Source organism: Triticum aestivum, chromosome 6A (assembly GCF_018294505.1).
Source record: "Triticum aestivum cultivar Chinese Spring chromosome 6A, IWGSC CS RefSeq v2.1, whole genome shotgun sequence".
Taxonomy (NCBI): Eukaryota; Viridiplantae; Streptophyta; class Magnoliopsida; order Poales; family Poaceae; genus Triticum; species Triticum aestivum.
This window is the reverse complement of record NC_057809.1, coordinates 518,518,443-518,529,325: the sequence shown is the minus strand read 5'-3', so window position 1 is coordinate 518,529,325 and position 10,883 is coordinate 518,518,443. Positions and strand designations below refer to the sequence as shown.

The 10,883-nt window shown below is 45.1% G+C and overlaps 2 protein-coding genes across 3 annotated transcripts; both read left to right on the top strand.

The window, feature by feature from the left end:
* Positions 1 to 740: 740 nt before the first annotated feature.
* Positions 741 to 7,485, top strand: LOC123128226 (phosphatidylinositol/phosphatidylcholine transfer protein SFH6). Of its 2 annotated transcripts, none has more exons than XM_044548170.1 (15): positions 741 to 1,052; positions 1,419 to 1,522; positions 1,613 to 1,928; positions 2,020 to 2,119; positions 2,273 to 2,539; positions 4,145 to 4,222; positions 4,296 to 4,397; positions 4,481 to 4,530; positions 4,625 to 4,724; positions 4,836 to 4,934; positions 5,034 to 5,153; positions 5,403 to 5,565; positions 5,696 to 6,057; positions 6,716 to 6,793; positions 7,017 to 7,485. In XM_044548170.1, the coding sequence occupies exons 2-15, from the start codon at positions 1,516 to 1,518 to the stop codon at positions 7,035 to 7,037; spliced, it is 1,863 nt and encodes a 620-aa protein (XP_044404105.1). In that variant the 5' UTR covers positions 741 to 1,052; positions 1,419 to 1,515; the 3' UTR covers positions 7,038 to 7,485. The 2 variants fall into 2 exon arrangements, with proteins under 2 accessions (XP_044404105.1, XP_044404106.1); XM_044548171.1 differs by having other exon boundaries at positions 743 to 1,052; positions 5,699 to 6,057.
* Positions 7,486 to 8,351: 866 nt separating this feature from the next.
* LOC123128227 (GPI-anchored protein LLG1) lies at positions 8,352 to 10,504 on the top strand. Its single transcript, XM_044548172.1, has 3 exons — positions 8,352 to 8,683; positions 8,792 to 8,854; positions 9,889 to 10,504. Exons 1-3 carry the CDS (start codon positions 8,599 to 8,601, stop codon positions 10,242 to 10,244), a joined length of 504 nt encoding a protein of 167 aa, XP_044404107.1. The 5' UTR covers positions 8,352 to 8,598; the 3' UTR covers positions 10,245 to 10,504.
* The last annotated feature ends 379 nt before the right edge of the window (positions 10,505 to 10,883 follow it).

Below are 10,883 nucleotides of genomic sequence, written 5' to 3'. Positions count from 1 at the left end.
GCATTTTGATGTACCGAAGTTTGTTCGGAGTCCCGGATGTGATCACGGACATGATGAGGAGTCTCGAAATGGTCGAGACATAAAGATTGATATATTGGAAGCCTATGTTTGGATATCGGAAGTGTTCCGGGTGAAATCGGGATTTTATCGGAGTACCAGGAGGTTACCGGAACCCCCCGGGAGGTATATGGGCCTTAGTGGGCCTTAGTGGAAGAGAGGAGAGGTGGCCAGAGATGGGCCGCGCGCCCCTCCCCCCTTGATCCGAATAGGACAAGGAGAGGGGGCCGGCCCCCCTTCCTCCTCTCTCTCTCCTCTTGTCCCCCTCCGCGAATCCTATTCCAACTAGGAAAGGGGGGGGAGTCCTACTCCCTCCTGGCGCGCCTCCTCTTGGCCGGCCGGCCCCCCCTTTGAGCCTTTATATACGGAGGCAAGGGGCACCCCTAGAGACACAAGTTGATCCACGTGATCATATTCTTAGCCGTGTGCGGTGCCCCCTTCCACCAGAGTCCTCGATAATATTGTAGCGGTGCTTAGGCAAAGCCCTGCGACGGTAGTACATCAAGATCGTCACCACGCCGTCGTGTTGACGGAACTCTTCCCGACACTTTACTGGATCGGAGTGCGGGGATCGTTATCGAGCTGAACGTGTGCTAGAACGCGCACGACTGGGCCCCGCCCCGCCCCGGCCCGAGGGACGCCAGAAGGCACGAGGCGCAGCCAGCGCCCACCCAGCAGCACCACAGTAACCGAAGCAGTCGAGTAGGCGGGCGCCAGCAGCGGCAGCAGCACGGGGAGGAGGGAGGGAGTAGGAGTAGGCGGAAAAAGGAGGCGTAAGCGCGAGGGGGACGGAGGCGGAGAGAGGGACGCGCGGATCAAACGCCCGCCCGCCCGCCCGCGCGCACCACCGGCAGCTCGAGCCCTCGGTTCCTCCGCCCCGCCGCGCCGGAGGAGGAGGTGGTGGTGGAGGAGGGGCGCGCGGCTGGCGGCCTCCCTCCCGATCCGGATCGAGCGGGCGCTCTCCGGAGCGGCGGATCTCCCCCTCCCGCGGCGAGGTACGGCACGGATCGACTCCGCTTCCCCCGGGTTCCGGTTTTCCGTTTTGTTCGCGCGTCGGGTTCGGGCGATCGGATCTAGCTGCGGGTGCCTGCGTGATTCCCGAGGCGGTTGCGGGTGCCGGTGCCGGTGCCCGCACTGGATCTCGCGGCGGGAGCATTTATTGTGTGTGGGTTAGGCGATCGCCTTCCCTTTCCGGAACCACCGTTTTCTGGGCTTGTTTCCATGGCTTCTGCATCTACTCGTTGCGGATAATTTGGCCACGAGTTCGATGTTTTCCAGTAAAACTCTCTGAATTCAGTTCTAACCTGTATTTGTGTGTCTCTCACGAAAATAAACGGATAATCTGTGTTGGTTTGTGGCAGAGTGGAGGCTCCAGTGGCTGTACATATAGTTTCAGATCAGCGATCATCAGTTCTAGAATAGGCTGACCCCTGATCATTTAGGCTGCATTTGCGGAGAATGTCAGGTATGCACTGTTGTTGGTTGTTCTGTAGGTATGTGGGTTTAACGGATACAATGCAGCTAATGTTATGTATGTTATGATGTGCTGTTTCAGAGAGCAATATCGATGGCATAGAGATATCTGTCAGTAATGACGAGAGGAGGGACAGAGCGGATGCCGAGAACTCAGAGGATGAGCCAAAGCACAGGAGGATGCGATCGCTGAGGAAGAAGGCGCTGCATGCTTCAACCAAGCTGACACATTCGCTGAAGAAGAGGGGGAAGAGGAAAGTGGACTGCAGAGTGCCGAGAATACCGATAGAGGATGTCAGGGATGCTGGTGAAGAACAGGCGGTCAGCTCGTTCCGTGAGGTTTTGTTTGCCAGGAACCTTTTGCCTGAAAGGCATGATGATTACCATATGATGCTTAGGTTAGTATGGATGAAACTTTGCTTCGTATTGGTGTTTTCAGCTGTCAAATACCAGTTGGTGATTCTTCATTCTGGTATATCTGGTATGCAGATTTTTGAAAGCTAGAAAGTTCGACGTTGAAAAGGCAGCACAAATGTGGGATGAGATGCTCCAGTGGAGGAATGAATTTGGGACAGACACAATTTTGGAAGTAAGAACACTGTCTATTCTCAGGACTGATTTGAAAATATAAGAAACACTGTACAGATTTAGATGCATTTGATGTGATTTGAAAGATTGCCTGCCGTATAATTTGCCTTACAGTGTTGTGCATACTGATGACAGCTAACTTTTATCATTGAAGGATTTTGAATTTCATGAGCTAGAGGAGGTACTGCAATATTATCCCCAGGGTTATCATGGGGTTGACAAGGATGGAAGGCCTGTCTATATCGAGTTGCTTGGAAAAGTAGAACCCAATAAACTTGTGCAAACCACAACAGTGGAACGATATATCAAGTACCATGTGCAAGAGTTTGAGAGAGCATTCCGTGAGAAGTTTCCTGCCTGCTCAATTGCTGCTCAAAAGCATATAGATACAACAACCACAATATTGGATGTCCATGGCGTGGTATGTTCATTGTCCTTTTCCTAAATATGGTTTCTCCGCGCCAGCAATTTTTGTTTTGACTCTAAAAATGTAAGAAAAATAGCAAAAGGAAGTGTTGTCTTTGCAGTAACATTTTTCCGAAACTACCTTCTGTAGATAAAATCTTCCATTGAATTATTTGTTAGGCTTAAAATATGTACTTTGTGGGGCTGCACTGTAGTTATCAGAAGTCAGAAACATTGTTTTCCTGTCACAAAGACATCTTCTCATAAGATAATATGCTACGATACAACTGGAAATTTTTGCAGAAGTTATAACTCTTACACTCTTAGCCTCTCAGGGTACCCGTTTTAACAAAAATGTGACTATTGGGATTTGTGAAGATGTACAAGCTTGCATATAGAAAAATTTCAGAAACTTCTTTAAAAACATCTTATTGACCACATCAGCTAGGATGCTTGGTGGCACAATAGTCCTTGGAAGTTAGAGAGAAACAGCAGTAACATAAGGCTTTTCTTGAATGCTGCTGGTTGAGCTCCTACTCTGTCCAGATAAAATACAATGGATTTGATTCCAATACTTTTTCTCGAACACGCATCTAAATGTGTCATTTTGTATTAGAAGGGAATGTCTACAGCCTGGCAGAAAACAAAACCGAGAAAAACAAAAGAAAGGGAAGCAAAGCTGCAAAAAACCTAGGCAAGCAAAAGAAAGGCAAAAGCGCAACAGCTATATCGGCAAGCTGTACAGCTGGCTGCTAAGGCCCCTCGCAATGCTCCACCTTGTACAGGTGCTAAGCCTTCCACATAGGCAAAAAATCTGATGTGGCGAGTTATTTAAGAAGAGAGAGAGATGAGTGTGGTGACCCCAGGAAGAAACGATGCTAAGCGCGTGAACCTAGGCAAAACATTTAAAGGAAGGAAGCCCACCAATACATGAAGAGCTTTAGTTGCTAAATCATTAAATCAAGCAAGCTTAGCAACCATAAGCTAAGCACCTATGCATTGGGGAGTATAGTTGCTAAGCTATTTAATGTGCTTAGCACCTCATCTAAGCACCCATGCATTGGCAGCAGCCTAAGTCTGGTGGCCTGGGTGTGTCTTAGTGCCTTGGCTCCTTCCAACATCCACAACTTCGCTTCAGTTATAATCACATTGAGCAGACCAGCATTGCACCTTCAACCACGCAGTCATCACACAGCTGCCAGAGTTGCCACATGGTTAGACTGTTGAGCGATCTGGCCCCTTTCCTCTTGGCAACGACGACCCGTTCAGCTACAGATGGCAATCAGTCGTAGAAGCTCTCATCTTGTATCGGGGTGGTGACCTCCTGTTTGATTCTAATATTTAGGTTGCATCTTAAAGGTCTGGGTAGAGCTGTAGTGTAGAGGTTCAATTCCTCAAAACTATTGGTATTGCTAGAATTGCGTTGGTCGGCTGCTATTGCAATCCAACTATATGCATTTATGAATGTGGGAGTTTTTTTTCTAACATTTTTTCTTTCAAACTGTATCTTTGATTGATTGTAGGATAATTTTGTTATCTGATCTTTGAGTGCCGTTTAACATCTTTGTGCTATCTGCAAAATAGTTAAAAATGATGTTTGTATCTGTTCCATGTGATGTAGGGCTGGAAGAACTTTGGTAAGATTGCAAGGGATTTAGTGCGCTGTATGCAGAAAATAGATGGTGACTATTATCCTGAGGCAAGTCTTAGTGATAAAATATAGGCATGTGTTTCCCAGTGTTCTGATACCATTCATGTGCTAAATTATGCAGACACTACATCAAATGTTCATTGTAAATGCTGGAGCTGGTTTCAAACTGATCTGGAGCACTATAAAGGGACTTCTTGACCCCAAAACATCATCAAAAATTCATGTATGAAGTCTTGCAAGCATTCCAAGTTCATTTTCCACATTCTGATGTTTCGGTTGCTTCATGCATATAATCTTCAATAACAGGTTCTAGGAGCAAAATACCAGAGCAGGCTTCTTGAAGCTATTGACGCAAGGTTGGTGACGGTAATCTTCTATGTTGTTAGGGTCCTTTAGTGTAAGATTGGTTTTTGTGCTTGTTGTACAAGGCTTACCAGAATATATCTGCAGCCAATTACCAGAGTTTTTTGGTGGTTTGTGCACATGCTCTAACCAGGGAGGATGCCTGAGGTCCAACAAAGGCCCTTGGAGTGACCCTTTAATTATGAAGGTAGTCTTTTTACTGAATCTGCTGGTGCTCTCTTACTGTATCATACTTATGGTACAACAGGATATTCAACTTGTCTGCTACAGCTGATTATGTACTTATTTCTTATTTCAGATAGTACATAGCATGGAATCATCTGCATTAAGGGATATCGTGCAAGTATCTGATATAGAAGAAACAATTACAGGCTCTGTAAGATTGCGTGCGCTCAAGGCAAGATTACGAAATATCCAATCTGTGAGCTCTCATTTGTTCAATGAGTCAATCTCTTTTCAGTTTTAACGTTTTATGCACTGTCCCTGCTTCTTTCAGTTACCAGAAAGAATTAGTGATACATCAAATGCTGAATCAGGTTCAGATGTTGATGATCTTGGATCCCCTGTAGCCCCTGAAGATGTTGAATATCATAGTTTGGCTCCAGTCCGTGAGGAAGTAAATTATTGTTCTCTCAATTCTGCCATTATATTAATAACTTCCATTCATGTTATCACTTGCCAACTAGTAGCTCCTATATTCAGATGAACAAAAGGAAATAACAGATATTTCTTTTTGGTCCTGACATGCCTAAATGTTAGGTTGTTCCCTCGGAGAAAAATAAGTTAGGCTGTTGCTAGATCTAGAGCGCCTTATCCTCACCATGGCATTTCTTAACAAACTTCGTCTCCTGTCTTTGTCATGTAGGCCAGGGAATCAGGATCAACAATATACGGCTGTTCAGACGATCGACCTCTTTCAGTGGATAAAGCTGTTGAGTCCAATAAAAGATATAACCTTACTGGAAATGTATTAAGGCAGTACAACACACGACAAAATTCATCGATGAATAGAGTTTTGCCTGAGCCAGGTATCTAATCATGGTCTGCATGCACTAGCTAACATCTATAAAAACTCATGGGACGCTGTTCATATTTTATCCCAGTTGTCTCACCATGGTGGCTAGTTTCTCTGATGCTTAAAATGTGAGTTGAAACTAGCAGGTCGTGCCCCAAATGTCCGTGAAGGCGATGCAGATGATGGGATTTTGAAATTATTTTCAAGAAAAGTTCTTGCTGTAATTCTCAAAGTACTCTCTCTTTTGCGCTTGTTCACTCGCCATCAGCAACACTTGGAAAATGTTCATCCGCATACTGCAGCCGTACCCAGTAATCAACCAAATCTTCAGATAGTTAAGGAAGACCGAGTAAATCCTTGTTTGGAGCGTCTTGAAAGACTTGAGTCGATGTGTAATCAACTCAGCAGAAAGCCTCCTGAGATCCCACAGGATAAGGATCGTGCTATACAGGATTCTTTTGATAGGATAAAATCCATTGAATTTGACCTGGAGAAGACAAAGAAGGTATTTGTCTGGCCAAGTGTCACAGCCTTATGGTGCTTACAGTTGTTTCAGGATATACAGTTTAGAATTGTATCATGCTTTTTACCACAAAAGTGTTGCACCTTTATTAATAAACTTATGGCCTGCTTGACTAATTTGCAAAAATTTGACTCAATTAGTTATGGAAGTGATGTTTTATTTATTCACATATGCATGTTTATGATACACTTGAAACTTTAAGCACCTGGTAAAAAACTGCTATGAGTTCGGTTAGAATCCAACTGCCCAACTTTTGCAAGTTAAATAATATGAAGCATAAAAAAGTCTGGTGATGTTACTTATTGAAGTTCAAAATTGACCAAGAGATGTCTTTCAAGGACACCTAGTGAAATAGTAGCAATGCAGTTTTTACTTTCAAATCTTCCACTGCTAGTGGGGGCCATTATTATTGAACTGCATAACAGTGAGAAAAAACACTATGGGCAAGGTGCATACTCATGTCATATTCATCAGTTATATGTTTCTTACTCACTCCCATTCTTTTTAGTCTGCATATAAAATTTGGCTGAAGCCAAACTTTGTAAAGTTTGACCAACTTTATAGAAAAATATATATGAATATTCACAATACGAAATGTGCATATATTTATGTAGTGTTCTGTTTTTATGTGTTCGTCCAGGTATTGCATGCAACAGTGATCAAACAAATGCAGATGGCTGAAACATTGGAGTCCGTGACAGAGTCTGGTCATCATAGAGTAAGCAATACCATGTTGTGGATTTCAATGCTGTATACAGTTTGTTCAGTTATTTTTCAACCCACAATATTATTGAATTGTGATCTAAAAGGGACATTAAGTGTTTGACCTGTCTCTGAGGATATTTGTTCTAGTATGCGTTTTGGATTTACTCTTTGGCTTATATTCGAGGTTAATTTTGTGAGACTAACGTTTGCTGCTTCTTCTTTTTGGTTTGGTGCAGAGAAGGAAATTTTGTACTTAATAAACTCACAGCAATGTACATGAACAAGAAAAAAAAACAGAGATGGCGACTTTGATGACTGCTTTCCGACAGAAACTAAACAGCATTGCTTTGTATATGGCTGCTCAGTCTCGCTTCTCTTTTTGGTCAATCAAAAAGATGGGTGATGTTAATAAGAAGGATAGATAGTTGGTGACCGGAGGAAAACTGAGGGGATGGTCAAGAAGAGCGCCCTGGAAGATAACTGAATATAGCGAAGATAACTGAATATAGCGCGGCTTATATACAGCAAAAGAAAGTTGAAAGATGAATCCCGACGCACAGCTCATGTTCTTTGTATGTTTTCTGTTTTCTCTGCCTCTATGCGCCTCCTGATCTGCTGTATGCCTGTATTTGAATGCTTATGCGCATTTTCATTGTCAGAACAGTTGAGGCTGGGGTCTCATAATTAACACCATTCTTTGGTTGATGGCGTCCATGCATATACTAGTTTTACCCCCTACTTTCAGAGTAAGCAATACCACATACTTTCTTTTCGTGACGCCACTCATCTGACCTGTTGCTGCAACAAACTAAATAAGCAGGACATGGCGTTGCGGCATTTTTTTTCATGTGTTGGAATAGCCACGAAGTTCATTTTGTACAGCCCTGAGTTGTCACATTTTTCTACCATCGTTCCATGGGTTCTCAACCCAAATTGTAGATTGGGCTTGGCCACGCCATGTTTGACAAAAATGGACAAACCTCTTTTATTGAGCAGCGTCGTTGATTGGTGCAAGCATCATTGGTGGTGGATCGCATGTTGAGGGAGTGGTATCCTGCCGTGCGGTGAGCTGTGTGGCATTGAAGATATACTACCACATCAAGCTTAGCTGGCGAGCGGCACGTCGTTCTTGCGGGCAAGTTTGCTGCCATAACTAGGAAAACAGCCAGCTGCCAGATTGAAGACGGCATCTTCCTCCAACAGAAGACGAAGGAGGTTTGGGTTTGGTGGATTGGAACTGCTGAAAGGTTCAACGATTGATTTTCACTCGCCTATGAACAAAACAAGACAAATACGGCGTGCGTTCATTCCTTACATTTGTCACGCGACGGCAGGAAGAACAGCTAATGGGAAAACCACCCTCGCTGTGTGAAGATCAAACAAAATTACACAAGACATGCGTCGCCTTGACCGCTTCCCCTAGGATATAGGATATCTATCTACCGTCTCTTTCTCCAGTCTAATTAACCTCGCTTCGCCGACTCGCCCGGTCCCACAATCCATCCGAATAACCACCGTCAGCGAGGGAAAAAAAACAGACACCGAAACAAAACGCGTCCGCAACATGGTCACGTCCTTCTCTTCTTCCCTTTGCCTCCCGTTCCAGCTCGCGGGCACAGCAGCATCCGTCGCCACTAATTAATTGCAGCTGTAGCACCGCCCGCCCGCTCCGCAGAGCTTATTACAAGCACCAGCGAGGAGAGTCGAGGCCCGCACGTGGGTGGGTCTGTGCGCGCCGTCCGCCTCCTCCACCAGGCCACCCTCGTCGTCGCCGTCGTCGTCCTAGATCCGCAGCAGTGCGTGCCGGAGGGACGCGCGATGGCCGCCAGCCGTGGCCTCCCGCTCCTCCTCGTCCTGGCCGCCCTCCTGGTCGGGCTCGCCTCCGCCTCCTCCTTCATCTCCGGTGCGTTCCCCGCTCCTGCTCTGCTCTGCTCCGCCTCTCTCGTCCGCGTTACGCTTCGCGGCGGCTTCTGTTCTGACGGGTTCGTCGTGCTGTGTTTTGCTTGAGCAGACGGCGTGTTCCAGGCGGGCGCCGGATCTACCACGGGGAGGACCTTGCTGCAGGCCAAGAGGGGTACGTTTCCTTGCTCCTCTCCACCTCCCTCTCTCCTCGCTGAGCCCCACGCTCTAATGCTTGCTTGCTGGTTTCGGAGCTTGATCTGGAATTTGAGAAGATTGGGCTGGGGCCTGGGTGTTCGGTTACATGCTCCGCTTAGATGCGTGGGGTGTCGATTCCCTGAAACGTCCCGCGCCGACGCAACGTCTGCGGTCGTGTCATCAGATCAGCGGTCATTCAACTGTAGGCGATGAGGAAAAATAAATAGGGATTGAGGGAACATTTTGGTGGCTCAGTTGTTAGATGATTACGGTGAGGAACTGGGGTGCTCTACGAGTTGAACGCAGGGATGAGGGCTGTAGCTTCCCGAGGATGTTCTTTACCGACTAATTAAAAAGGAATTGACATGGTTTGCCGACTAGTCCGCGTTTCATGTTGTTCGCACTGTACATACTACATGCGCATGCTAGTTATAACTTGTTGCTGGACAATAAAACCTAATTACACCCACATAGGATAGGAAGACTTGCTAATCGTGATGTGGAATTTCCGAGCCTGCTGCTTGGTACTAAGATGCTGATCACTAAATAGAGAGCGTGGTAAACTGACATACGTACGATAAAATGGCGGAGAGGAGATTTGCTGAGCTTGTGATGCTAAAACCGGAACTTGCTGTCTAGTAAGGCATGCAATATCCAGGTAGTGAAGCCTGTATCCCTTATTCAGTTAGAAGCACCACGTTATTGTGACAAATTAACCAGTGTAGTCTCAACATATTTCTGCAAGTTATCCAAAATTTCATTGGGTAAGTTGGTTCCAGGCTTCCAGGGGCATACTAACCAAATGCTTCGAGGCAGCCCCAGAGTGCATATTTTGGTTTCTTCTGTTCACTAAACAATACCTGCATGTTGCTAACACTGTACCAAGTAGCATCAAGATAGATCCTAATTCATCATTGTAATGGATGGTGTCTGACATACATCTACCCATGTTGAAGACTTTCAGTGCCTTGATCTATTATATTTCTCTTAGGTCATACTTGTGCTTTTCAGATTGTCCTGTGAACTTTGAGTTCCAAAACTACACCGTCATCACAAGCAGGTGCAAAGGGCCAAAATATCCCGCTAAAGACTGCTGTGATTCTTTCAAGGAATTTGCATGCCCATTTAATAACTACATCAATGATGAAAGCAATGACTGTGCATCCACAATGTTCAGCTACATCAACCTCTATGGAAAGTACCCACCAGGCCTGTTTGCCCACGAGTGCCGAGAAGGCAAGCTAGGTCTTTCTTGCGAAGGCGTCCCCCAGAAAGACGTTGTTAAAAGTGGTGTCCAAAGGGCTCGAAGCAGCTCGCTTGCTTTGATTACTCTCATGTGTGGACTAGTAGCATTATTCTTCCAGTAGGTGGTGGTGGTGGTGATGCCTTTATTTCTCCCTTGTTTTTCGAATGATGTTGAGCCTGAATCCGCTGCTGCTCCTTAAGGCGCTCTTGAAATTTTCCTTCTTGCAATATCTTGTAATTTGAAGCTATGTCAGATTACATATTCTTTGGAGTCTCACCTGGTTGCCAACTTAGAATTCACTGATTGTCGTTGTATCATACCTCTCACACTGTATTATGTCTCACTCGTGTGTAATGATGATAACTATTTTTTTTTTGCTCACTGGAAAGAGTTTGGTTGTATGTGAATCATCATGGCTTAGTTCATTCTAGTCTCAAAGAAAGTCGTGATAATTGGTTTCCCTATCTATAAGCTGCAGGTTTTCTCTTGCCAAAGGTTGCTGCCTTTTATTTTCACTTGCTTCAGACAAATTTTGTAGTCCCTGGATTTGCAAGATAAGTGCATATGAATAACCTCCAAAACTAGGATCATGTTGTTGCCAATCTGTGGGAAGTAGTTAAAATCGCAATGCATTTTTTTAACTAGAGCAAAAAAAAATGAGAATATATTTTTTGGGAGGTTTTCAAACATTTCACTTCAATCCATGTCCTTACCCAATTGTGTGCCAAAACCACTGTTATCACAACACCATGTCTTTTTT